This window comes from Alternaria arborescens (genome assembly GCF_004154835.1).
Source record: "Alternaria arborescens strain FERA 675 chromosome Unknown contig_73, whole genome shotgun sequence".
Classification (NCBI taxonomy): domain Eukaryota; kingdom Fungi; phylum Ascomycota; class Dothideomycetes; order Pleosporales; family Pleosporaceae; genus Alternaria; species Alternaria arborescens.
This window is the reverse complement of record NW_021167928.1, coordinates 14,617-42,225: the sequence shown is the minus strand read 5'-3', so window position 1 is coordinate 42,225 and position 27,609 is coordinate 14,617. Positions and strand designations below refer to the sequence as shown.

Genomic DNA, 27,609 nt, shown 5'->3' with positions numbered 1-27,609 from the left:
CGTATGAAGCCTCTCTTATGTCCGGTTTTCACGATTCCCGCTTTCCGCAGTCCGTTCGCCGTGCTCCATGTCGTATTTGAAATACTATTCGGAACGTCATTTGAACAATCCTGAAGGATTCGCGGTCGGGTCGATCAAGGCTAATAAGGTGCACTTAGCTCCGCGAAACTGCCTCTGCCTGGTTGCATGCCCCGACAAGGATAAAAGCAAGGGTGGGTAAGGTAGCCGAGGGAAGTACCACGTAAGCATTCATTGCCATATAGCATTGAAAGCCTTGCTTATAGAAGCAAGGCCACCCGCGCATCCTAGAAGAGTTGAGTTTTGCTGTTGGACGCGTACCTCGGCTTTCCAGCCGCGTAGCATCGTGTATACAAGAAGTGCTCTTGTGAGCAAATCGGCCGGACGTTGCGCCCTTTGGATTGCGATTACAGGGTCATGATGCAGTATCTGGTAAGGTGATAGCCTCGTTATGCAAGGACGTCGCTTCGGATGTGTTCGGTCCGAATCAACTTTACTATCTCATTATATATGAAAGAATCTAAGACATTCGTGAGTAAAGCGATTATGGAGGATGAAATCAAACTGCGGCAGTTGGAAAGGAGTTTAAAGTTAAGGGTCAAAACAGGATGCGACACTTGCCGGTAAGTGGCTCCACATCAATCACTCACCAGACATGCGCCAGCTACTTACTGGTTATTAGAAAGCGACGCATAAAATGCGACGAAGCAAAACCGTGTAATTAACCAAATATCGCAAATCAGCTGGGATGGAATTGAGGGCTAACGACCACCAGCATGTTACAGATGCACAAGAGCCAACCGAACATGCGGTGGTTACAGAGATACATCCCCACATGATTCCACGTCTCCAGCCACCGCAGCCGCATACCGCAATTCTTCTTTCCTCGCTATTCCCCAGCGCCAACAACAACAACAGCAACCGCGCCGTCAGTCAACTATCTCCAGAAGCCCCTCAACAAGTCTCAGCCCAGAACCTCTCGAGAATCGCTCATTCCACTACTTTCAAACCTACACCCTGCCACGTTGGACTGAGTTCTTTGACTCGCACCTATGGTGTCAGACGGTGCTCCAGTTGACCCATGAGGAACCTGCTGTGAAACACGGAATCCTGGCGTTGAGCTGTTTGCATGAGAGGCTTGAGAGTGGTAGAGCCACCGCCACCAGTTCGCCAACTACTGATGGTAGTATACCCCGTGATGCAGCGCTCGTACAGTACATACGCGCAGTGCGGTATTCAAACGAACTCCTTTCTTCGTTTCAAGAGGATGGAAATGGTGGTGATCGTAGTAAGAATGGGTTTGTCATCGAGAAGACATTGATACTTTGTATCATTTTTACCTGTTTCGAGAATCTATCTGGAAACTATAGGGCGGCTAATATGCATCTCCGCAACGGCCTTCGTATTCTTCACCAATACTGTCTACCTTCCCCCTCTGGTTCATCCGACTCATCAACAAGTCAAACCTCCATTCAATATGCTATCGCCAAGGTCCTCCATCGTTTCGACTTTCAAACCATGATCTTTTCCGATGACACGTCCCCATATGAATGGTGGTTGGATACCGCACCAGAAATCCCGACGATCTCATCACCAGAGGATGGTTACAAGGACAATGAGGCGGCAAGAGACGACCTAGTTGAGTTGAGTCGGTGTCTGCTATGGACTTCGGGGAATCTAGATAAGGAACCAAGGGTCACGGGGAAGAAGGACTTTAGGAAAATGTATGAAGGGGCGATAAGAGCATTGGTGGTGTGGCAGCACAAATTTGGGCTTTTTGACAGGAAGCATAGGAAAAGTACTGGAAGAGATACAGGAAGGGAAAAGGGGGACGAAGGGAGAGCGACGGATGGTGGGACTTTACTCCGGATCTATGCTATCATGATGCGGGCGATCGTTGCAGCAGGAGCGGGTTTCACAAGTGAGATGGTGTGGGATGCCTATATCGGGGACTTCAGGGAGGCTGTCGAGCTCGCGGAGACGTTGCCTATGCTTCAGCCTCAACCTCAACCACCTGCATTACCATCGCCGCCAAAATCACCGCCCTTACCCCACCTGACGATAACCTTCCATTCCAACACCACCTACCCAGTCTCCAACCATACTTCCTACCCCCACTCCTTCACATCCCGCCTTGCACCTCAGATTATCTCTCCATCCTTCGAACTCTCTCCCATGGTGCCCCTCTTTCTCATCGCAACGCGCTGCCGGAATCCGCTCGTCCGTCGGCGCGCCTTAGCTCTTCTGCTCAACTACCGACGACGCGAGGGTGTTTGGGATTCACTGGCTGCGGGTATGATTGCTGCCCAGGTGCTGAAACAAGAAGAAGGAATATTGGATGCGGAGTTGAGCGAGGGAAATTGGCTGAGTATGGGGAGGGTAGAGAAAGCGGACGACATAACGGAGAAAAGGAGGCTAGGAAATCTACTCGTGAGAGTGGAGATGAAGGATGGTGGTGCTGGGGCTATTCAAGTAAGTTGTTTTGTGTTGTGACGAGTTTATGTGGGATGGAGGCTAATTTGGTGCTACAGATGAGGTATGATAAGGGTGATGAAGAGAAGTTGAAGGCTGGGAGGACATTTGTAGGTACGGGGGAAGCTATATATGGGGGGGACATTTTGTGTCAGTAAACCTTGACACAACTCATGCGAATATGAGATGTTTTTCTAACGAGCTTTTGATAGTCTGTGCGAACAGAGGAACTGCGCCAAGAAGCCACTGGGTTTGACGACGAACCGGGAGCGAAGATACCGTCTTGGAGTAGTGATGAAAGGATGGATGGTGCTCTGTGCGATGTCAAGTTTACATGAGGTAGTGGAATGAGTGGTAATGGAAAGACTATACCAGAGACGAGGAAGACATCACATCGATGTGAAGAAGCAATGGAATGAAGCGATGATGTAAAGAGGTAGAAGACTTTTAGAATTCATCGTAATCTATAAAAGAAACCAAGAATCCGTGGACTCAATTGTTCGTAAAATCTATAAAGTGGTGCTAGCTTCGCTATGCAAGGATATAAAACCCATAAACGCCAGAGAAATGCTTATCTACAACAAAGGAAAAAAGCCCTTCGTATCAATCGTTTGATGTTCCCAATCCACGCTTAAGCGATGGCAGAAGAGCCACCCTCAGCCATAACAGGGTTGATCTTCTCGTCAAATTTGAACTTGAAGTCCTGGCCGAGCTCCTTCTTCATGGCAGTGGTGACAGCCTCGAAGACGTTCTTGAAGACACCGAAAGAAGCAGGGTTGTTCTCGTCGTTGTCACCACCCTGGAAGACACCAGTGCGGACAAGGCAAGTGTTCCAGCCGTACATGTTACCACCGACGATATCGGAAGCAGGGTTGTCACCAATCATGTAGATGTTGGCGGGCAGCTTCTCGTCGTTGTGGATGGTCTCCATCCAGGAAGCGATGACCTCGTCGGCGTACTTGTAGGTAGCCAATTCAGGCTTACCGTAGACAACACGCTCGAGTTCAACACCGGTGAGCGACTTGTACATGGCCTCGAGACCAATGCGGAAGGCTCCCTGGGACATACGGGGGAAGGGGTGCTCAGTAGGGCACAGCATGTCACCCTGAGAGAAGTAGATGGGGATGCGCTGGGAGACGGGGTCCGCAGCACGGGTTCCGAACTTGCCGTTCTCAGACTGGAGAAGGTCCATGATGATTTGGATGTCGGTGGCGTAGTCGCGGCTGTCAGAGAAGACCATGATGGCTTCAATGTTGACCTTGCTGAAGTCGCGAGGGCGGGAAGTCGCACGCTCCTCATCGGTGAAGACACGGTAAGGGGCGATGGTAGGGTCCCAAGCAATGATGTCGTTGGGGACAACAATGTCTTGGAAGCCGTATTGCTCGGCGACCTCACGGCACTTGTAGCCCTCTCCACCGACAACGAGGACGGTCTTGTAGTACTCGGACAAGGCACGCATGGGAGTGTGCGACTGGATGAACTGCTCGGTCGAGATGGGGTTGTGGAGAATCTTGGAGAGCTGGTCAACACGGGCTTGCTCGGGCTTACCAGATCCGTTGGTAAGGAAGATGTGGGGGATCTTGATGCCGAGCTCGTTGTCTCCGTTCAAGATCTCGAGGACGCGCTGACCCTCGGGGATGAGACGGTCACCGTGGACAAGGACACCGTCAATGTCGAAGACGAAGGCCATGTCCTTAGCGGCACGAACCTTCTCGCCAGCGAGGTCTTGGAGCTGAGCAGCGATGATGTCGCGGGATGGCTGGATCGGGGGCATGCCAGGGCGGACGGCAGCACCACGGCCATCGGGGTAGTGAACGGATGAGAGACGTGATTGCCTCTTGGAACGGGGGATGGGCAATGAGGTACCGAATGAGTTGCGGGATCCTCTCCTCTCCTTCATGGAAGGCTGGAGGGAGAGGTTGTGCATGTAGCCAGTGGTGTCGGCCATGGCACTTCGGGTTGCTGGTACTTCGACAGCGTTCTCAGTGCCATCTTCGTTGTCAATGGGGATTGGGACCTGGGTGTTGGACTTGGTCTGAGTGAGAGGAACCTCGTTCTCTTGGACGGAGGGAGACATGATGGCGGTTGTAATTGAAGTTTGATATAAGAATGGGGTATCAAATCAAGAAGGTAGTAATAGTAGTATCAAGCTTCACAGAAGCTATGAGTGACAGTAGATGTGGAGTTGTGTGATGATGAATGAGCAGTATCAGGGTCCTGGGGGAGGGGCTCTATATATCACATCACCCGATAGGTAGCGACTGCCATAAACCCCAGATGCCATCATCATTCGCCAATCTCTTCTAGAAAGTTTCGCAGGAGCTTTTCGCTATCCCGATTCAGGCCGGCCACACCAACCACGTTCTGGCACTGTGAGCGTTCAACAAGTACCTCTGTACCCACAGTGCGACATCATTACCATGCGGAAGTGGCCGTGCATGGCAACACTAGTGGAGAAGTTTGCTGAACCAGAGAATGTGTAGGATACCGTCATCGCCGTATTATCGCCGAAAACTGGGGACCGATAGCAGCGTAGTGCTGTGAGTCGCCACAACACCTAAAAACAGCGTTGTATACCTCTCGCCGATGCCGTCGAAGCTTAGCGCAGAGCCTCATTTGACCGGACGCAGAGCGCGGCCGGAAGATAAGGCACGGTACACCGCCTGTCAGAGGTGGTTGGCGTGCATATGCGACATGTGGGAAAGATTGTAGCAGGATGTGTAGACGGTACAGGCAGCTTGCACAGACACGGCGTTACTTCCCAGCAGTTCCTGGTAGTGACGAGCAGTGGGTGGGGCGAGGTAACCGCGGCTCGCCGAATTAGGGCGAAGGCAGCTAGCGATCTGCTTAAACGAGTGGCTGACAACGGCAGAGCCGCACGACTATTGGGACTACATCGTTCCACATTTCCTTGCGAATGAAGTTGAAGTCGGCAAAACTTCCGCGCCAGAAATTAAAATGGCTTCGCTCGGCCCGTGCTGTGGACCCTGAATCCACAACCGACGTCATTGTTGATGACGAGGGCCAACACCAGAGGGCCAACGTGAAACTGTTGGATGGGACTATTATGGAGTTTTTTCGCAATGGGACCGATGCCTGCGAGATGCCTCTGCGATCGGAATCTCTCGGTGTGAGGTCACGGCCGGCAGAGCTTCATTGTTGGGCATGGTCGATGATGAAACCTTGAAGAAAGAAATTTCAGACGGACCAAGGTTACGCTGGATATATGTAGCACAATAGTCCCAGCACGCGCTGTTGCCGCAGAATAAACCATCTCCAAATCATTTGACACCTTTCATTGTTTTGAACCTACATCACATTTCCACATCTCAAGCATCACGACACCGCAATCATGGCTCCCCTCGCGAACCAGAAGTCCTTCAAGCTGTCCAATGGCGTCATCATGCCAGCCGTCGGATTCGGCACCTTTGCCAGCGAAGGCGCATCTGGCGAGACGTACGCTGCCGTAACCACAGCGCTCAAGACGGGCTACCGCCATCTCGACTGCGCGTGGTTCTACCAGAACGAAGGCGAAGTCGGCGACGCCGTCCGCGATTTCCTCAAGGAGAACCCCAACGTCACACGCAAGGACCTTTTCATCTGCACAAAAGTATGGAACCACCTGCACGAGCCCGAGGAGGTCAAGTGGAGTTTCGAGTCGAGTCTGAAGAACTTGGGCGTTGACTACATCGACGCATTCCTCGTCCACTGGCCCATTGCTGCAGAGAGCGATGACAACCACCAGCCCAAGTTGGGTGCTGATGGCAAGTACATCATCAAGAAGGAGCTCACAGAGAACCCAGAGCCCACATGGCGCGCCATGGAGGAGATCTACAACTCCGGCAAGGCCAAGGCGATCGGAGTTTCCAACTGGACCATCCCCGGCCTGAAGAAGCTGCTTCAGATCGCGAAGGTCAAGCCCACGATCAACCAGATCGAAGTACACCCTTTCCTTCCCAACACAGACCTCGTCAAGTACTGCCAGGAAAACGACATCCTCGTCGCCGCCTACTCGCCGCTCGGCTCCCAGAACCAAGTTCCCAGCACGGGCGAGAAGGTCCGCACCAACCCCAAGCTCAACGAAGTTGCCGAGCGAAGCGGTCACGACCTTGCGCAAGTCCTGCTCGCATGGGGTCTTCAGCGCGGCTACGTTGTCCTGCCCAAGAGCTCCACGCCCAAGCGCATCGAGAGCAACTGGCTCATCCCCGAGCTCAGCAAGGCCGATTTTGACGCCGTCGAGGAAGTCGCCAAGGGACGGCACACACGTTTTGTCAACATGAAGGACACTTTCGGCTACGATGTCTGGCCAGAGGAGACCGACGGTGGTGAGCTCAAGGCATAGAGCGGGGCAATGAGATCACGATGACACGACATGTTCGATTTCGATTTTTGTTTCTTTTTAGCGATACCAAAAGTCAATCGGAGGCTTAATTAGATTAGCTCGTAGAGCAATGGAATCGATCGTGAGAGATCGTGAGATTTATTATATCATGTTTGCATAGCATTGCGCACATCGTGTTCGCAGATCTTGTGCTCGCGTGGTATGACGCCTGCCCAGCAACGGCGTCTCCCCGCACGCCCAGGCCACCGGTGCACTACCATCAGGCCTATACACAAGGATTCGTGAATACGACACATCCTCCCAAAAACAACTGCGATCCTGCCGCAGTTGCATACAATTTTTAAAATAGTGTGTAGAAAACCGTTCAAGTTAAGACCAGGCGATCCAGTAGTTCCAGATTCCTCCTCTCTCTATGTTTCCTCTCCTCTTCTGCTGTTTGCTGCTGCACGATCGCTTGTTTCGGTAGAACTATCTCAGGGAAGTGCTCTTTTGTGAACTCCATAACGCTCTGCGCTTCCGCAAAATTCTCTTGTTCCATCAGCTGCCGGGCTACCCCTAGGCAAAGCTGAACCAGGAAATTCCGTCGACCCCGAGATGCGTTTACGTATTTGATAGCGCCAGCAGGATCCTGGATGAATTTGAGGCCAGGTTTTGCGCTAGGTTGGGTAGGGTAATGCAGTGAGAGCATGGACTGGACCGCTCGACTCCAGTCTCCAAACCAGTGGATTGATGACAGCAGAAATTTCTGGTATAATAACGGCGCTATTGAATGGTCGGGATTGGAAATGATCAGATTTACAAGATGACCACCTGCAGGCCTTAGCACGTCATAAGCTGCTTCGTATCCTGCGTTCTCGAGCAGGCGGAACGCTTGCATGAAAACATTCATACTGCTAGTAACGTCTTTATTGTCCGCTGAGAGTACAACCATCTTGGCCAGGAGTTGTTGTTTGAAAGTTGCTACTCGTGCGACATCTAGTCCGGTGTCTTTTGCGCGTTGTTCATTTGGTCGAATGAACCAGCGCCAGAGTGCTGTGGTCTCTCCCTCGGCTAGTTGTAGAGCCACCAATCTGTTTAGAAATTTGGTGCTGCGCCTATGATATTGACTGATCGACATGTCGAGAAACTCCTTTGAGTTTTCCAAGTTGCTGGTTTTGAGCCATTCTGCGAGTACAGTTGCTGGTGATCTTCCGTTCTCAAGTCTCAAGGGACTTGGGTTCGTGGTCTTCTCGAGGTACTCGAGACATACGGCAGCCTTTGGCAAAGTGGCAGAACCTGCGGCGATCTCATCGACGAACCAAGCCATGGGGTCTCTCATGATATCGATGGCAGCCGGTCCTGACCCTCTCCGACGGGGCTTCACGGCGAGAAGAGGGTTGTTCAAGATGGTGTCGATGTGCTGAGTTGCTGAATCGTACGACGACGTCTGGCGGTTTGGAGAGGAATTGCGTCGGCCATGGCTGGTGGTCAACTCTCGTGCCGGTTTCCTCTGGCTGCTCTCGGAGGGGGCGAGGGGGTGGGCGTGGTCGAGATGGGTACGGAAGGAGTTGGTCAGCAAGTTGAGGAGTTGCTGCGACTCTCGTGGCGACAGGGGGAGCTGAGGATGGATCTTAGAGGCGAGAGTGCTCAGCACGCGTTTGCCGGCGGAAGACTGCATGGCTTCGTGTTGGTGTTGGGGTGTCTGGGCGGGTGGAGTGAGGCGGATGACGAGGGTGGACCAGGCGGTTCGGGAAGGTGCCGCCTTATGCGCACGTGACGGGGTTAACGCGCGCATCATGGCAGGCTGGGACGAGACGCTCCAGCTATTCGTAGATCAATTGACCTTCAGCCCTCACCTTACTTCTGCATAAACGACAGCCTGCCTCAGCCCCAGTCAACGCGACCCTGCCGCGTCCTCAGCCATTGGAAGCTCTAGCGCCAAGCCGACGTGGTCGCTTCCCTTTAGCTGTTTCCCCAACTTTACTCCTCCCTCTACATCATCACCTCGCCTGCCCACCAATCCGCCCACACAAACACACACACCTAAGTCCCCCGCGGCTTGCCCACACATCACACAGATCCAATGTCTGAAGCACCATCTCGGCCTGCGCGAGGCAGGAGCTCTGCCCGCGGCGGCAGGGCATCATACGGCTCTCGAGGCCCCAGAAAGACCAACGGCGACAGCGCATCCTCCAACATTGACACATCAGCAGACCAAGGCGAACTTGGAGAGCTTAAGAAGCGCTACCAGTCACAGCTATCCACACTCAAGGAGCTATTCCCCGACTGGACCGACGCCGATCTCGTCCTCGCAATCGAAGAATCTGACGGTGACCTGCAGACCACCATCGAGAAGATCAGTGAGGGTAAGCGCGACCCTCCCACGTGCCCTGCGCCTGCATCACGTAATTTGTACACACGACGGGCACAAGGCTAATGCACTACAGGCGCCGTCTCGCAATTCTCAGAAGTCCCAAAGAAAGCAAAGGACAGGTCCCGCTCCAAGGCCAAGGAGAACGTCGTGCCCATCGATGGCGCGTCCAGTCTGCGTGGCCGGCCCGATGGAGCCCGCCGTGGTGTCGACAGCGGTCGCGGAGGCCGTGGCGGACGGGGCACTGATCGTGGTCGCGGTGGAATTCGAGGCGGTCGTGGAGGCGCCGCCAGTGGACCTCGTGCGGCTGCTGGATCAGTCCCGACTACCGAGTCCGCTGCGTGGGATACACCCACAGTCCCAGAAGAGTCCAAGGAGACCAAAAAGGACGATGAAACCGTACACGCGCCCGAAGCGACGCCCGAAGTCATAAAGCCTGTTGTAGAGGCTGGCCTGACAGCCGCGAAGAAGACTTGGGCGAGTATGTTTGCTGCACCCAAGCCCGTCCCCGCAGTTCCCAAGGCAGCACCGAAACCTGCTGCTGCTCCAGCCCCCGAAGTGCCCGCACAAGCACCCGACGAGACGCCCGTGCACCAAGTTGCCCAAGAGCCCGCCGTGCAGGCAGAAGAACTGCCTATTCCCCCTGTCGCAGATGAGGCCGTCGAGACCCCACCCATCACGGCCGAAGACACGTCCAAGATGATGCCAGACAAGAGCGTGGACGATGCTGCACCTGACGTCACCCTCACACCCTCTGGAGATCAGCTAACACAGGAGAACGTCGAGCATCTGCCCGACGAGTCCCATCCACCCCCGACCGAGACAGCTTTCAGCACTGTCGCAAGCTCGAAGGATATTGGAAGTGCAGTAGCGACCCCATTGAACGGTCCTACACAAGCACCTATTGGCCGTCCCGCAATTGGAGGATTCCAGACGACCGCATTGAAGGCGACTTCTGGTACCCCACACCGAAGCGCGAGCTACCAGAGGAAGTTGATGGAGCAACAGGAGGCAGTCGTCATGCCCGGCAACCACGCCGTAGACAGGGCTGCAGTTCAGTTTGGCAGCATGGGATTGGGCGAAGGCTCGGACCCAGATGTCGACGAAGACAGGGAAGAGGCAGAGACCAGGACTCAGCCGCCCCAACACTCCCCCATTACCCAGCCCAAGACCTCTCTCCCTCCCGCTCCTCGCCAAGCATCTCAAGATGCCCCCCAACAAGAGTCTGCCCCTACGCCAAAGCAGGCTCCTGGACTCCCTCCCGTCCCCCAACACCAACCCAGCCTGCAGCAGTCTCCCTCAAACCCCATTGGATCTCAGGCTATGCAGAACCAAGGATCTCAGTCCAACCAGCCCTACAACCAGTTTGCTAGGTACGGTCAGCCCGGTATTCACTCGGAGGCCTCCGCGCCACCGCAGAAGCCATACGATCCATTCGGCCAGCAGATCCCAGCGTCGAACCACTCGCAGTCGCAGAACTACGATTACCCTGGTCAAAGCCAGGCCCCGTCTCAGCCTGGTGCTTTCTCCTCCGCCCCAGACAACTACCCCTCCAACTACCTTACTTCCGAGCAACGCTCGCAATACCAGAACTACTATGGAAGCTACGGTCAGCCCATTGCGCAGAGCCAGCAGGAAGCCGGTTCTGCTCAGCAGCGTACTGGCAGTGCATTCGGCTCTGGACCTACTGACTCGGCTTATTCACAGAGTCAGATCCCACAAGTAAGTGAACCTGTTGCGCTCTCCAAACTCATGCACAATCGTTATGCCAAACGAATCCGGCTGTCTCATCTGAATGAGTTGCTCGAGACGGGAAAGGCAAATGACACGGACGGAGTAGGGACAGTAGCTCACGCAGAATTCTGTATCCTTCTATTATCCCTTGCTAACAACATTCTCAGTCTCAGAGCCGTTACGGTGACGCTCAGAACAGCGGTCACAACACCCCTAACCCGGCTGCTATGGCAGGTCAGGGACATGGCGCTCAAGGCCAGCACGCGCAGCACGGTCACAGTGCGGGCTACCCATACAACCACCCATACTATGGCAGCCCCTACTACGCTAACTACATGAACCAATTCGGTGGTTACGGCCAAGGAGGAGCAGGCTATGGTTCGTTCGGAAAGGGCGGCATGTACGGTCAACCCCAGCACTACGGCATGTCTCCCCAAGCTTCGTTCGACCAGCACTCGGCTTCACCCGCCAATGCAGGAGGTTTCGGCGCTTCTTCGCTCCACGATCGCGGCAGTGGTATGGGTGCAGGCTTCGGTGACTACGGTCGCTCAGCTTCTGGAGCATCTCAGAACCCCAGCGCCACTGCCAACTCTGCTGCTGCTGGATTCGGTGCCATTCCCGATACCTTTACTCGACCAGGAAACTTCCACCAAAGCTCCTATGGACAGTCGGGTAGCCAGGGCTTGAACGATGACGCCCTAAAGCCCTCAAGCGACTACAAGAGCGGCGGACCCAGCCCATCGGCTCTCGGTGCTCAGCCCGGTCGCCCCGGTTCCGCCAACCAAAGCACCCCTGGACAGGGCGGACCCCAGCACCCTCAGCAAGGCTACGGCAACTACCCGAACCACCTTGGCAACAGCCAGTATGGCGGACTCGGTGGTCTAGGCCACCAGAACTCCGGTAGCCACCAGCAGCAGAGTGGTTATGGCAACTACGGCGGATTCGGAGGATACGGCGGTAGCTACAACCGCGGAGGCTGGGGCGGAAACTACGGACAGCACTAGATCCGTCTCCTGCAAATTCAAGACGTTTGAGAGACTTGACACGTTGTTAAGAAGGATATGGGCTACCCATATCATCATGACGAGCTTGTACGACAAAGGGTCATTGTTTTCTTTCTCACGTCCACTTTGAGTTGACTGATGGCACGAAGAAGCATGTTTACATGATACGCTTGATAGGCCTCAGATTTTGTATTATGACAATCTCCTTTCTTCTCTCTTGTTCCTCTCCTCTTGCATCCTCTCTTTTTCTAGGTCCATGTCATGCCATTGGTTATTTACGTGCTCAGTCGCGAGGCGTTTAAATCCGCAAGGGAGGGATAAAGTCAAAAAGATTCTTGTTTGTCTGATTTTGCGTGTAGTCGGCTTTTTTCCTTCTCCGGTACTTTGAGAAGGAAACTACTGTGTTAGGGTATGGTTAGGGACTTAAGGGGGCAAAGAGCAGAGCAAGGTAGCTCGATGGCGTTCACAGTTGAGCTGCTACTACAGCTGAGCAATGCATATCATTGAACATGGAGCAACTTCGTGCTTTCCTCTTGACTCTGGTATTACCTCTATGCGTGCTTGTCGTAGCGAGATACTCGGGTACTTCACATGTTACGCATGAAAGCTTGGCAAGGATTTTAGCGAGCTGCAGGTACGTACCTTTTTTGGCCGAGAAACCGGCGATCCTGCCTCCGCTTCTTCTCCTTCAATAATTCTCGCTTGCTTGCTCACGCAACCTTGACGCAAGCTCGGCGGCCCTTTTGAGAAATTTCTCGTTTTCTTTGACCATCCGCCACGCTATGACATACGCACGTGGGCCTAGGGCATGTATTCCGAGTCGTTTCCGAAAGGCCCGATAGAAGAGCGTTTATGCAAGATCGCGAGCCGTCTCGGCGTTCATCGGGCAGCTTTACCAGAGTATTGCGCGATATCATGTCTTATCGACGTGAGATTGAGAGAGGTCTAGAGTGTCTATTGTTGCAGGTTACCTAGTAGGCGGATATCGCTACCTGCGTCAGCACACCAGCCTTTGAACCTAGCTGACACATTTACCAAACTTGAAGAGTACAAACGAGGCACCAATCCATGTATTATATATAACAGTACGGCAGTAAAATATGAACACCGGCATCGCAATGAGACAACACTGCCGGCCGATGTTTGCTCACCGCCAACATTACCAACGCGATAACACCTGGGCATGCTCGGAACGTCATTCCAGTCAAGACCTTTATCTCCGCGCTACTGCCGCCATGATCCACGACTAATCCGTTTGCAAGGATAGAAACCAAGGGTCTTACTTTTCTAGGTAAAGCTCCCTCGACTCATGCGTCAAGGTCATCATGGTGCTGTCGGAATTTATTTTCTGGCGTGTACGCGCTGTTTTCCCGAGCGTCGACTTCGTGATACCTTGATGGTCCCTGAGTCGCTCACAAGCAAAAATCACAGAACGCCCACTCGCGCGCTGATTGACTGCATCTTTTCTTTTTGGGCCGAAACGTATGCGTCGTGGTATCTGTTTTGATTGATTGGAACGACGTGTAGTCAGCTGGAGCGACACACCGATTAATTACAGGAGCTGAGAAACGCCAACGACTGTATTTGAAGAAGAGAGGACTACACAGTATTCGGAAAGCAATCCGACACGCCTCTTCACCTGTTACACCCACAAAACGTATCGTGCCATAAACCAAGGTCCTGGCAAAAATCTACTGCCATGGAGTCCACGTCCTACCAAGCCGACGCTCTCCCAGCATCGCCGCTACTCCGTCTTCCTTTCGAGATTCGTCTCATGATATATGAGTACCTACTCCTACCATCGACGACGCCCATGACCGGAAACGGAACCTCGGTCGCGAATCTAATTCCTGACTTCCATACCTACCTCTCCGAAGATACGAACAATGATCCGTGTACCTTGAGCGTACGCACTATGGATCCATGGCTGGGAGTGCAAGGTCCAAGGACATGGAGACGAAGGAGTACATACCATATTAGAACCGGTACGTTCACAAGCAATCCGAGAGGAAATCTGTGAAGGGAACTGGACAATGTGCTAATGGATTCGCAGGGCCCTTCCTAACAACCACAACACCAACAACGTACCGCGTCCTCCTCTCCCCCTACACATCGCACCTCCGCCACACCGTTCCCTCCCTGCTATCTCTAAACCACCAAATCCACGCCGAAGCAAGCAAAATCCTCTATTCGACCTACACATTCTCCTTCCATACCAGCATCGAAGCTGCAGTGCCATTCCTTTCCGACCTTACACCCCGCAGCCGTGCCGCTCTACGCCATCTCAGCGTGACGAAGAAAGCGCTGCCATATAGCAAAGAGTTTGACCGCGCGGAATGGGCAAGTCTATGCGACTACCTTGCTACACCGCCGCAGTCTGCTCTCGACGGAACCGAGATTCCTGCGCCTATTTCCCTGCGCAGCCTTACTTTGAACGTCATATCTGGCAAGCCTGATCACGGCTGGGAGTCCATAACGCCCATCCTGCCCAGCGACTTTGACACCATGCTGCGTATGAAGAACGAGTGGCTTGGTGGTCCGCTTGGTGGTAGTGGTGATTTCGGGGGCATGGATTTAGAGTGGGCGGAGCAGGTCATGGCAATCAAGGGACTGGAGAGCATTAACGTGAAGGCGATGGTGGAGAGGTGTGCTAATCCTGTGAGTGAGAAACAAGCGTTTTGGATTGCGTTTAGTAAGAGTGTTGCTGAGGGGGGTTTTGGGGAGTGGATGACGAGGAGGATGGTGGTGTAGGGGATACAAACTGGTTGATTCCTTTCTTGTTTGAATGAAGAGCGCTAAAGCGAGTGATGGTAGGTATGGTCTCATTGGTGTTTACTATACATAGCCAATGGATCTTTTGGCCCCCACACCAAGCCCCCACCACGCATCTAGGATTCACCTGGTGCAGTATTTTCGTCATGCTGCAGACGTATGGCACGTTTCTCAGCCTTGTTGACTTGGCATATCTGTCGTCCCCTTGTTGATGAAGTGGATTAAAAGCAGGCCAATGTCTGCAAGGGCATTGTTCTTCTCCCACAGTTTCATCTCTTCGATTCGTATATCCGTACACCATGGCATCACGCTATGATGCTTTACAAACTAGGGAGGATATGAACAACCCTATACGACTGCATGAAGACCAGGATGTCGCCTCTGTACAACAGTACGAATACCAGGATGTCAGCGTGGCAAGCGAGCGCTCCAGCGTTTCTATACAACAACACGAATACCAGAACTTCAGCGTAGCGAACGAGAACTTGGTCAATGCTGCACAACAACACAAAAATAAAGATGTCCGAACAACCGTAGTTCCTGCCCGCAAGGCAGAAATACCTGGAGGGCGACCCGTAACAGTACGTGAAAAATGGACCTGCACACCTGAATCTAATAACACGTCACGCAGATTGTGCGCAGAGTCGGCAAGTGGCCTTGCACTTTACTCGTGCTCAGCATCCTTGGAACCGCGGCATTCATCATTTACATTACTTTTCTCTGGTTTACCGCAAGCGGCAACAAGAATTGGAAAGACATCGCTCTGTCTGGTTGGATGACGAGATCTGTCGCTATTGCGGCTGTTGTGCTTCGAACATCAACTACTGTGCAAGCCGGCCTCGCGTCATCTATGCTTGCCGCTATTGCGCTTGAAAGTACTACCGGAGTTGCCCTGCAAGATCTAGCACCTCTATCTTTGATGCGCGCCTCTTCGGCGGCGCCGTACGCTCTATTAGCATATCCGAGGCTCGGTCGCAACGGACCAACTTGGGTTCTTCTTGTGTGGGCTGCCATCATATCGATCACAACTGTTTTACTTCAGTTTACGTCAACGATCCTGCTGGCTGATGTGAATGCAGGCTATATTCCGAGGTAGGCTTATTTCAAGGATCTGTTGGAAGCCACAAGACTGATAACAACTTGAACAGCGATCTTTCACCTTATGCGTATGTCCTTCCAGACCTCCTGTATAGAGGAAGTCTTGCGGCCAACTGGCAGAGCGCTCCGCGTCCATGGCCTATATTTGCGGAGTATACAGACAATAGCTCGGCTGATGGATCACTTGGCTACTCGGACACGGGTCTCACGATGAGAGCACTTTTGCCGTTTAGCGATACTCAATCGCGATCCTTCGTCAATGCCTATCAAGGTCCAGCCCCCGTCATCGATGCGCGCACGATTTGCATAAGACCAAACATCACAAATACTTATGTGCTAGTCAACAATACCTACAACTACAAAATTCATGGCAACATATCCGTCCCAAGCGATCTGCTACCAACCCTCTTAGATGCGACTACTTTGGCGAGCTTTGAGCCGACCCATTTCGCCTGTGAGCCATCAAGAAATTTCGGAAGGGATTACATCCAGAACAAGGTTGCAGGTCAAACTTCTGTCTGGGATCTTACCGTTTGCGACTTTGGACCGTCAGCTCGTGCGGCGCTTACAGCCAACTTCTGGAAGAACTTTTCTAGCCCAGTCACCCCCTTCCTCCTGATTAACTACACTGGATACGTCGATCAACAAGTCCAGAACAACACAAAATTTCCGCCCTTAGAACTTGCAAACTTCAATGATACAACTCCGGGACTACATTATCATCATAAAAACGAATGGCTCGACCTCAAACAAGACGCGGATGCTTTGGACTGGTCGGATGGCAACAATTTTGCGGATACAAAGCTAAGCTTCAGTCTCTGTCTTCCAACTTTCCACGCCTACATGTTCAACATATCAGCAAGCTCTCAGGCACCTCTAGAAGAACCAATGTACTTCTACGACCCAGAACGAAGTCAATTTCGCTATGATGATATACGAAGGCAATTAGTTCCTTTGCCGAAGCTTTCCCTAGAAAAACGAAACGTCATATCTTTGCACCCACAGTCTTGGCTACTCTTCGACAACATGACCAACCAAGAATATCCTTTTGGGAACATCGATACCATGATAACCCTCACCGGGTCCAATCAGATTTTTACACCTGGGCAAGAGCATCCAACAGTGCATTTGATGGACGACGCTATAGATTTGATACCTGGAGCGGATCGAAATATCGGAGGACTTGGATTAGAGATCTTGCAAGAGGGCGGAACGCCGGCCGAAGCGATGCAAAGCATGCTGATGAGTGTGGTACTTGCAGGCTATCAGTCATTCGTCTTCACTGAAGTTTCCAATGGTACACCGAACAGTACAGTCGCTTTGCGTGGTGACTTCATCACAGCACAAGTACCCGGAGGTAATGGACGACCTGCAACTAACCCTGCCGGAGCGACACGATCATACGTCATAGTCATGATCGCCACAACTATACACAGCGTCGCAGTATTCTTGATCTTCATGCTATTCATCAAAAGCACAAAAAACACCTTGATTTGGGAAAGTTGGCACACCATCGCCCAAAGCATAAGCGCAGTTACCGAGCCTTATCTCAGCCAAGGGAACCTGGCTACCGACTCCGATATCAAGAAGCAAATGAAGACCGACGGTACTTCTAATCAAGCTGTTTCAGTCAAAACGAATGAAAGCGGAGCCAGAGCTGGAGTTGGCGTTGTTAGGCAACGGGTGAAGAGTAGCAGAGTACAAAAGGACTCTCAGAGTGATCTTTTAATGGAGGAGCTTAGGCCTGTGAGGTCTGTAAGGGATGTGCAACGGTGGAACGATAGAGACACAACCAACAATTAGTCGGGGGCGCTGCGAATTATTGATTCATATCTGCTAATAGGGGGGTATTAGATGGCATCGATACTGCTAGGACAGATTGCCAGACAATTCGCCTGACGCTGCCAACCTACACCAACCTCTCCTTTCTTATTAACCCATCTACCTTTACTCTACATCAATCTGTCATTTCCCACGCCTCTCATCAAAAGAACGTCCAGGACACATGGCCTAATGGTAAGGCGCCCGCACACAATGGCCTTAGCGTCGCCCGGCATGAATTCGCTGAAATTGAGCATGGGACAGCCAGCACAGAATTTGCGAAAGTTCGGCACCGGGCAGTCGTGATGCGGGATATGCAAATTTGAGTCTCGCTGTGTCCATTAATCTCTACTTTTTTTTTTGTTGACGTTGGCGTTGTCGTTATTGCAGAGAGGTAAAGGCAGCCAGATTGGAAATGGCGGTTGCAGAAGGTTGGCATAAACGTTGACGGTAAGAGTAAACTTGAGAAAATACGTCGGTCAGACACATGCGTGCTCACGACCACTGACAGCGCTGGTTCACGTAGTTCCACTCCATGGCGCTCATAACTCCGTAATAATGCGCTATAGCGCTTAAAACGATGAAGAGGTGAAACAGCTGATGCGATGCACCAAAGATATCGTATCTCTTCGGTCTGCAAGACTCTGGGAAGTGTTTCTGTTGCAATCGTCAATCAACACGTCATTGCAGATGTGGTCAAGATGGACATGATTGCCTTACCGCATAGAACCAAACACCCATCATTATCAGAACACCTTCAAGGTAGTAATAACGCAGACCAGTTTGCTTGTCAAACTGACCATAAGGGAATAGTAACGCGCCATGGATGATTGGTGCAAAAGCCGAAAGGCCTGTAGCAACAAAAGCCGACAGGCGTAAGGTCTTCCATTTCGGACCATGAAGGCTAGGGTTGATGACCATAGTCGCTGTCAAAGTTCCTAATGTGATGATCTGGAAGAATCTCTTAGCCATCGTATGCATCGTCGCATATCATCCTATACATACCATCGTCCAATAGACCTTCTGCAATTTCGGTTCGCAATAGAACCCAAAGTAAAGGCCGGGTATAAAACTCCCTACGATCTGAACTATAATCGCAACATAATCCAGTCTCACCCACAGGCTAGCGAATGTTTCAGAATGGCATATCAGCGTGTGATACGCAGCGGAAGTACCGAAGCATATCACAGACGTGGTTAGGAAGATTCGGAAAACCAGTTCGTCGGTCCACGTCGCTTGCGGGAAGCGACTGATGAAGTAGCGGTCAAAAGAGTAGCTGGCCAACAGAACAACGACGGCGGGAATGAGATGCGAGTAGATATTAACGGTCTCGTTGTGCAGGTAGGATAGGCTGCGAATGCAAAGGGGTATCGATTTTGCGACGGGACGGTAGCTGGTGGTTATCCAGGCGTTGTGGGCGTACCAGGATGGCACTTCGTGACTGTCGTAGAGTTTTACCGATGTATCATGTCGCGATGGTTCTTTGGGTGGCTTGTAGGTATCGCGACTGGCCATAGTCGAAGTCATTGGCGACAAGTATCGAAGCGACCGCAGATTAGGATTAAAAATTAGGTGATGAAAAGAGGGAGACGATGCAAAAGACTAGAGACTAGAGAAAACTGCATAGGAGTTAAATCGGCTACAAAGATCGAATCATCGGCAAATAAATCCGTCAATCATTCGCGATATTATCGCGCCGCTTGAGTCAGCGCGTTGGGTGATCAGTTTGGCACGGACATATTAGCCAGGGTAGCTAGTGCCCATATCCTGACATGATAAACACGATATGGATTTGCCCTGCCCTTCGAGATCACTTCTGTGTGTGATGGCGATGGCGATGGCGGCTGCGGAATCGCGCGGTTGTTGTGAGGATTTAGCAGGCATGAAATGACGTAACGGAACTTCAACGCCCGGCACGTTTCCTACCCCCGTGAGTATGGAGAGCGCATGCAGAACGACCACGAAATCGGAGATAAAGAATGATTAAGACATGCCACATGTTTCGCAGTGGGAATTCTACATGCACAGTCAGTATACGACAGCCCAGTTGGTAACAACTCTAAATCCACTTCAGCAGGTTCTCAAATGAAAGGGGGTTGTTCTCGCGCGTACTACGCGGTTTGTTGGTTCAGACGTTGGGCCTATCGGATGCATGCCTTAGGCTGAAGGTTAGGGGCAACAAAGCCATAGTACCTACCTAGGTATTCTCCCGAGCCGAAGTTCGTACGGATCCTCACTCCGACTCCGACACACCAAAACAATCAACAGTCCTGTAATGAGTTTCGCCCAGGCAGACGGGGTCCTGTAAGCGGTATAGCAGAATTTCCTTTTTGGCTGTCCCAACGTTCTCCTACGAATTAATCCATCTCTTGTCTGTGCGCGTAGCTGATACCATCTGATACTGTTGTTCTCGTTCGTCCGAGAGTACAACCCATTATAGCTTCAAGTTACAAATCTTGCGGCGCGCCTTACATTGCAAGCAAAATGCATCAGCCCAGTCAGAACTGCATCCCGAATGGCTTCGAGTCTTGTCGTATATCCGCAGTACACGAACACGATGACGATTAGCGGATTGCGCACATTCTAGCAGGTTAGATCCATAAGGTACATTGCATCTTCTATACATACGCGTAGCCTTCGCATACATTGCTGCAGTTCATGCATTATCATTAGTTCTCCTTCAACTTGTTACGATGTCTCATAACATTCTTTTAACAGGCGGTTCTGGCTATCTCGGCGGCACGCTTCTTGCGCGCTGGAAGGAAGCACAGCTCCCTTCTTATGGGAAGCTGTTCGCTCTTGTGCGCTCATCGGAGCAAGCGAGTGCAGTCAAGCAATACAATGCCACGCCTCTTACAATCGATGCGTCAGACCCAGCAAGCATCAAAGAAACGATCATCAGCGAAAAGATCACGATCGTCCTACATCTCCATGATGTTATGGACACCACTTTCTCCACACACTCCATTGCTGGCCTAGGTGAAGTCAAAAAATTGACCGGTCTCCAAACGCACTTCCTGTTTACCACCGGCGCGAAAGTGTTTTCGGAATTCGTTGGAATGCCGACGGAGCAACCACTGCCCGACACTCATCCGGATCTTTATGCACTACAAAAGCGCGCAATCGACCACACACCACTCAAGATCTTTAGTCCAGCTCTCAAGGCTAACTGCAACGTAATCGAGGTGGCGGAAGCACATGGTGTGCGTAGCTACATCTTTGTACCGTGCATTGTGTATGGAAAGGGAGAAGGGTTTGGGAACAAGACCTCGATCCAGACCGTTGCTATCATCAAAGCCGCCAGGAAACTCCGTCAGGTGTATCGAGTCGACGAAGGCAGACCAATCTGGCCTGTATGTCATGTTTTGGACAACACTAGTCTATACCTCGACCTGATCCGCTCAATGCTTCAGGAAAGGTCGATAGGCTATGGTAAGAGCGGCTACTACATCGCTTCTTCTGGTTCGGTTGCCTGGGACGATATCTATGATGCGTACAGCCTTGAGCTTAAGAAACGAGGAGTCATTGACGATGAGATGGTAAAGGACGCGGACGGTTTGACCCAGGAGAAGATGGCAGAAATCCTGGATGGAATTCCAGCGAAAATTCAGCTCGGTGGATTGTAAGTCTATTCCGATCGTACGAAAAGGAAGAGTAAGGAATGCTAATTGCTATTCAGATGTACTTTGGCTGCTGATAATGGCCTGAAGATTGGTTGGACGCCACGGTACAAGGCGGAGCACATACTCGAAGCTGCAAAAGACGAAGTAGATTCTGTCCTGCAGAACATGAGAGACTAGCCACTTTTGTGTGCTCAAATCAAGGAGTTCCAGCCTACTCGGGTGTCCGTATGGTAAGGATGTAACTAGCCTTGCCTATGTGCACGCTGCACGCGTTGGCCCATACACACATTTCTTCAACACCATAACTCAGCGCCACAATGTCAACGGAAGACGTGCTTAGCTAGGAAGAAGCAGCTGGTATAGCTATTTAAGTTTGCTACCACTGGCAGTGCGCAGCGGCTCTGTTGATAACAAATTGAAATCTACTTGAGCAGGTTAGTGCTTCTTGCCTCTAATTAATGTCTCTTTGGCGAAAGGTCATGCTTCCTGCGCATAATAGACAGCCTTTTACTCCAACTATTGGGCCTATCAGATGGATGATTTTGCACCAGATTCTACGCATGATACGTGCCACCCTAGCAGCCAGGCTGAAGGTGATAAGTAACAAGGCTGAGAGTACCACGAATATTCGAGCCTCAACCTCTAGTTTGGTGGCGTATTGTGTGCAAGACGTGGCAAAAAATCATGAGTGGTACGAGCAAGCCACATGTACCTAAGCGCGCTGCAGGCCTCATCTTGAATAGCACGCGTCTAGACGGCAAAGATGTAAGTGGGGTTACCTTAATCTTTATATCCAGAGAAGAATTTTTTGAGGTAGAACGAAACGCGTTGTTCTTGTGTGCACTTGTTCGTCTACAAGTGTGGGAATGTCACGTGGACGGGCGCAGAGGTGTGATAATAGACCGCAGTCTTCGTAATATTACTCTCTAACCCAGTCTACCGTTACGTCTCTAGGCCCGTCCGCTTGAAATTCCCACGCTTATAATCCTATAACTCCACTTGGGTAGAAACTGCAACACAACAGACGTCGCGTCAGATGTTCTCAAGAATGTCAGAATTTACTTCTTCATACATTGAAGTCGAACAAAAATACTGTCGCTCTCAACCTTTCACCGATACAAAGCTAAGACATAGGTATAGTCTTATTGGTTATGTGTGTATGAAGGACCACGTGGTAATTTTCTTGCTGAGTGAGGTGGACTGGCGGTGACAGACCGCTATGACTATCGGATGCCTCACCACAACAGTATGTTACGAGGAGTCGCAGTATATCAAGCTCAACGCCGCGGACAAACTCAGCACTATGCGGCAAACAGATAGGCATATCAAGGGCTTACACACTCAACATTGCCTTGAGGTTTATTACTGGAAACTGCGCAGTAGTGCAACAACTCGAGATCTGTCACCGTAAGTGGTTTAGGCCTGGATGGGCTTGAAATCCGATTGGCTGCACATTCAAACTAAACATCACAGACGGTCGAAGCGCCGCATCGCAGTGCCATGTGGTATCCTTCTTCCATGATACCACAACTGGTTCACGACGACTCTGGACTACCCCAGCGGAGCGATACCGGCTCTGCACTGCCTACACATGTTCTACCGCAACGCGCCTACACCCACCCATCATTTCACAGCGGTTCCTACAACAACCAGCTGCTACCACCGAGGCCTCAGCAACCGATCAGACTGGTCATTCTGCCTGAACCTGGTGTAAAGCAGTGGTTTATCTACATCGTTGGGATCGCTACGATTGTTGGACTCGTGGTCGCAATAATCGCGGTGGTAGTCAGGTGAATCAAGGGCAGCATCGTGCTATAATGGTTATGTAGCGTCTGTAGTTTGAGCAGCATGCATGCGTACAAGTAGCAGGAGAGCCATGGGATCAAGTCGCAACGGAAATCGGTTGCATGGGGGTGGACTTCGATCGCATGAATGTAAGACAATCCGAATAGGGCGAAGGTTGTGGCTCGTCCGCTGAGCTTTTCAGAACAAGTCATAGAGAAGAATGCGCAAAGTGTAGTCCTTAGAACTCGAATTTTGCTACTCATATACTGTGGCATGGTTCCAAGGCACACCCGCAGCAACCTTGGACCAATTACCAGACCTACAGACACCCTGGTTCCAACTTGCATGAGACACCGGTTCCCGAGCTAACCCATGCGCTGTGTCCCGCTTGGCGTCTACACAGCCTACCTTCACATCTGCGTACCAGAGTGCGGCTTTCCTTCTTTGTCATAGCGCAAGCACCTTGGAGCTTTATTGGCTGCAAGGAGGGCGGTTTGAAGAGAGTTCAGCAGCAAACGAAACACGTCGAAAACGGTGACAGCTGGATGCAAGGTGATGCTGCACGACATATGGTACAGCAAATGAAGGGAGTTCTCTGTCTTGGTTGCTTACGCTAGCCATGCTCGAAGGGGCATTTTACGATGGTGTGTCGAGGATTAGCGCACTGACAAAGAAGGAAAGGTACACTCTGGTACGCAGATGTCGAGGTTGTTGTAATTAAGACAGCTGCAAGTTGGCATTCGCACATTCTGTTCCTCTGAACAGTCTTGGGTGAGAACACACCACGATTTCAACACAATATCAAGTTTCGGTTTTGTTTCTCCACTGCTACTCAGCATCGCCGTGATAACTCACCAGCCTTGACGTATAGCGTTAGTCCCTTATCCATTTTTGGCTGCATCCTTATGTTAACTGATGAACAGTCAACAGCATCACCATGCGCAACCCCGATCCTATACTACCAGTCTATCACCCGCCGTAACGTGCCTACGCTATACCCCCAATCAATTCGAATCCTTATAACAATCTTCCAAAACCTCCAACAACCAGAGTTGTCGCTACAAACAAACCCAACGTAGAGAAGACATGGTTCACATACATTGTAGAATAGGCCCATGTAATAGACCTCAGTATCGCTACTATTGGAATTGTTGCTGCCGTGGTTGCTGTCGTGGTGAAGTGAATGGAAACGGCTGTGGGATATGCAGGATTATTGTAATGATAGACCAGAGAAGTAATCAATGAGGTTTTGCGACAAACACAGGGCTCAAATTTCTTCCCATTTATGCCATGTCTGATCTTGAAAAACGATACAACGGTCGTGTTAAGCAGTCCCGGCCGCATTGGTATTCACAGCGTTACAACTCCTGATCACAGAGATTGACTAACTGTATAGGGTCTAGCGTGAAAGAACCTCATTGGTCCTCATCGGTGTCCACTCTGTGGGCAACTGGCTCTGAGAGCTGAACAGCAGGGGTGTTGCAGGATCTCCCAGCATTTAGACGCTGAACACACAGCAGGAGAAGAATGAAACCTACACTACGCAAGAAACACATCACATTGGGAGATTTATTTCAGATCATTACTACCGGTTTTACTTTGTAACAATACTATAATAACACTATCTACTAGCACCCACAAATGTAATCCAATCTTCCATTTCTGTTTGATGTTGTAGTCGACACGCTAACTCATCGCAGTCAAAAGATGGACATGCGTTACTCCAACCGGGCCCGCACCACTGCAGCCTCTGGGGTTACCACCAACGCCACGCTGCTACCCTTACACAACCAGCCAGTCAGCTTTCAATACGACGATTCGACTGTCATTCGACAGATTTTCAGCAAATTGGAACAGATCCAGCGATCGCAAGAAGAATTTTTTCTACGAGTCGAGGAACTTTTAACTAAGGACCATAAGCTCCGCTGTTGGTCTTTCTGGATTGACATCTCCGTCTCTGCCCTAGGCTCTTTTTCTAGCCTTGCCCAGCTGTTTGCCAAGACCAAGGAATAGAATGGGAGGGAAGGAGCAAAAGTTCGCTTGCGAATAGTGTTGGTGAGACACGCCCAAGATAAGACTGTGGTTGAGGGACAGTGGAAGGAGAGGAGCGGAGGAAAGAAGAAGTAATTGTTGTCGTGCACCGGCACTGTAGGGAGCATGGCGATCCGCCACCAACGCCCCGCACTTTATCGCCAGATCTCTAGGCGCCGCTGCTGCCTGGCGCTATGTCCTCAATACCAACAACGAATGCAAATACTACGAATAATCATGTCTCTACACATGCACTCAAATGTATTAGCTTGCGTCGCTCTTATAGTTGTTTCCTTTTGGGATTGCTGCCTCGCCGCTTGCTCCTTCGCGCGAACAGGTTAATATCGCGAAATCATCGCGCAGTCACGCCCTTGCCCTCTGAACGACGCCTGTCCATATTCTATATAACACTTGTCTGTCGTCTTCCAGTCATCATACTCACAAACCATCATGGAACTGCCTGAGGAACTTTACCTAGAGATCTTCTCATACTTGCCCCAGCATCATCTACGCTTAGTGTCTCGAACATGCCGCACTTTTGCGACCCTTACAAAGTCGTTGATGTTCCAGACAATCCATTTGGACGGCTCAGCCCAGACCGAATTCGGTCGAGTGGAGGATGGCCAGTATGAAGTTCATCCCGCTCGTTCACGGACGGTGGAAGTTGGCTCTCTGGAAAGTACTGTGGATGAGTTGTTGGCACTGGACATTGCGCGCCATGTTCGCAAGCTAAAGTTCAGTCCTGGCTACTACGTAGATGGTTAGTTGGGTCTACGGATATTCTATCCATGGCCAGGCAGATACTGACCTATTTTTTCTTGAAGGTTTCTGGTCGAACTATCGCCAATGGCTAGAGAGGGAGGTGGACTACGAGGAAGACTTCCACAGTATGTACGAAGCAGAAGACTTCGAGACGGATTCCGAGGGCGAATATCCTGGCGAATATGCTGGTATCCGTCGTCGCGCCGAGGAACGACTGGCAAGACCTGGTAAAGAGCGGAACTTGATTGAGCAGGCGGAAGCAATCTGGGTCTCCAAGGTTGAGGAGCAGCGCGAAAGGACAGACGGAATCCTAGCGGCACTGGTTAAACTTTTCGCCCACATGCCGAGCCTGAAAGCTATCGAAATCCAAGAGTGGCATTGCGACTTGAGTGACTATGGGTTCGTAGATGACATTGAGTGAGTACGACTAAACTACTATCTAGATAGCGTCAGACTAACGTAGCCAGCAATGAGGTGAGTGAACAGTTCTCCGGATGTAGCACGACCTGGAAGCACCTCGAACTGCTAAGCTCTGCTCTTCAAGCGTCAAATAGTCACGTCCAGAGTCTAGTCCTCCCGAAGATTCATCCGTCCTCTATAACAACGAGTGCCGCCTTGGAGCACATGTTCAGCTCTCTCACTACACTTTCATTCAACGCCGAGAGTGTGGACTTTCTACTTGAGTCTTCAAACAATGAAGGCTCATTGCTTGCTTCGTTGATTTGTCACGCATCGCAGACATTACAAACGCTCGAGTTTCGAAACATAACTACATCACATCCACAACTACCGGAGGTGGGAGAGCACTACATTGAAAAGCTCCTTGGTAGCGTCAGCGCTCCCGTCTCCACATATACACCATTGGTTTTTCCGGCATTGAAAACTTTGAAGCTACGAAGTCTCCTTCTGGAAACACCGTCTCTTATCAACTTCCTCTCCCAGCAGCCAAAGTTGCAGTATGCTCATTTCGAGTACGTCTATCTTACTAGCATAGGATACAAGTGGCACAACGTCGCGCAAAAGTTGCCACCGTCATGCAACAAACTCTACATTGGTCGTTGTGGACATGAGAAACGGGCCTTGGATTCACCCGCAGCATACAACCATATCAAGCCATTCTTACCCTTCAAAGAAGAATTCCCATCGACCTCAGGTTGGCGGCTGAACGAAATGGCTTTCCAAAGGGAAATGGATGATGACCTACAACGGCAATTGGATGCTGGGATGGCTGGTGTGTTGCCGCCAGATCAGATGTATATGGGGAAGACGAGAGAAGAATGGGTGGCTATGATGAGACTTGCTAGCGACCACGCAGAGTATGAGAGGATTTGAGTTGGGTCAAAGGCAGGCGATATCGGATGTTCGGAGGAAGTGTGTTTCAGAGCATGTACATGGTTGAGAAGTGTGGATTGATTGTTGTTTAACGACCTATTTGAAACCTCCCATTGGGTATTCGGGCGGGGTATGCCAGGGGAGGAAAAGAGAAAAAAAAAGGACGTCGGAGACAGGACTCGAACTATCAGCCGTTAGTGGAGGTCATGACTGACTATAAGAATAATGCTTACCCTGCGCGCCCGAAAGCATGTGATATCTATGAGAGCTTTGCTCTTTCGAGTCACACCCGTTAACCACTCCGGCACTCCGACTTGTGATTGGTTGATTTGAGAAATGTGGAAATTATTGGAAAGACTATCAGAGGAGTGAATTATGGCGCATGTGTGGGATCATCAACGGAAGAGACGCAAAGTCGACAGGAGTGACCCCGTTCTTCCTGCAACATAGATACAACATAATCCT

General features: G+C 51.1%; 9 protein-coding genes across 9 annotated transcripts; 7 read left to right on the top strand and 2 right to left on the bottom strand.

Annotated features, from left to right (window-relative positions):
- Positions 1 to 1,536: 1,536 nt before the first annotated feature.
- Positions 1,537 to 2,828, top strand: AA0111_g12293 (hypothetical protein; the record flags this gene model as incomplete). Its single annotated transcript, XM_028646255.1, has 3 exons — positions 1,537 to 2,490; positions 2,550 to 2,600; positions 2,703 to 2,828. 3 exons carry the CDS (start codon positions 1,537 to 1,539, stop codon positions 2,826 to 2,828), a joined length of 1,131 nt encoding a protein of 376 aa, XP_028500123.1.
- A 293-nt stretch (positions 2,829 to 3,121) lies between these two features.
- On the bottom strand, positions 3,122 to 4,567 carry AA0111_g12292 (hypothetical protein; the record flags this gene model as incomplete). Its single annotated transcript, XM_028646254.1, has 1 exon — positions 3,122 to 4,567. One exon carries the CDS (start codon positions 4,565 to 4,567, stop codon positions 3,122 to 3,124), a length of 1,446 nt encoding a protein of 481 aa, XP_028500105.1.
- A 1,275-nt stretch (positions 4,568 to 5,842) lies between these two features.
- Positions 5,843 to 6,832, top strand: AA0111_g12291 (Glycerol 2-dehydrogenase (NADP(+)); the record flags this gene model as incomplete). Its single annotated transcript, XM_028646253.1, has 1 exon — positions 5,843 to 6,832. One exon carries the CDS (start codon positions 5,843 to 5,845, stop codon positions 6,830 to 6,832), a length of 990 nt encoding a protein of 329 aa, XP_028500122.1.
- Positions 6,833 to 7,196: 364 nt separating this feature from the next.
- On the bottom strand, positions 7,197 to 8,609 carry AA0111_g12290 (hypothetical protein; the record flags this gene model as incomplete). Its single annotated transcript, XM_028646252.1, has 1 exon — positions 7,197 to 8,609. One exon carries the CDS (start codon positions 8,607 to 8,609, stop codon positions 7,197 to 7,199), a length of 1,413 nt encoding a protein of 470 aa, XP_028500104.1.
- Positions 8,610 to 8,894: 285 nt separating this feature from the next.
- Positions 8,895 to 11,920, top strand: AA0111_g12289 (hypothetical protein; the record flags this gene model as incomplete). The annotated part of the gene is made up of 3 exons (XM_028646250.1): positions 8,895 to 9,177; positions 9,259 to 10,904; positions 11,084 to 11,920. 3 exons carry the CDS (start codon positions 8,895 to 8,897, stop codon positions 11,918 to 11,920), a joined length of 2,766 nt encoding a protein of 921 aa, XP_028500114.1.
- A 1,699-nt stretch (positions 11,921 to 13,619) lies between these two features.
- On the top strand, positions 13,620 to 14,671 carry AA0111_g12288 (hypothetical protein; the record flags this gene model as incomplete). Its single annotated transcript, XM_028646249.1, has 2 exons — positions 13,620 to 13,905; positions 13,974 to 14,671. The coding sequence occupies 2 exons, from the start codon at positions 13,620 to 13,622 to the stop codon at positions 14,669 to 14,671; spliced, it is 984 nt and encodes a 327-aa protein (XP_028500113.1).
- A 320-nt stretch (positions 14,672 to 14,991) lies between these two features.
- Positions 14,992 to 17,593, top strand: AA0111_g12287 (hypothetical protein; the record flags this gene model as incomplete). Its single annotated transcript, XM_028646248.1, has 3 exons — positions 14,992 to 15,273; positions 15,324 to 15,784; positions 15,841 to 17,593. 3 exons carry the CDS (start codon positions 14,992 to 14,994, stop codon positions 17,591 to 17,593), a joined length of 2,496 nt encoding a protein of 831 aa, XP_028500107.1.
- Positions 17,594 to 20,304: 2,711 nt separating this feature from the next.
- On the top strand, positions 20,305 to 21,411 carry AA0111_g12286 (hypothetical protein; the record flags this gene model as incomplete). The annotated part of the gene is made up of 2 exons (XM_028646247.1): positions 20,305 to 21,233; positions 21,291 to 21,411. 2 exons carry the CDS (start codon positions 20,305 to 20,307, stop codon positions 21,409 to 21,411), a joined length of 1,050 nt encoding a protein of 349 aa, XP_028500106.1.
- Positions 21,412 to 25,500: 4,089 nt separating this feature from the next.
- Positions 25,501 to 27,144, top strand: AA0111_g12285 (hypothetical protein; the record flags this gene model as incomplete). Its single annotated transcript, XM_028646246.1, has 3 exons — positions 25,501 to 25,810; positions 25,875 to 26,229; positions 26,280 to 27,144. The coding sequence occupies 3 exons, from the start codon at positions 25,501 to 25,503 to the stop codon at positions 27,142 to 27,144; spliced, it is 1,530 nt and encodes a 509-aa protein (XP_028500115.1).
- Positions 27,145 to 27,609: the final 465 nt, after the last annotated feature.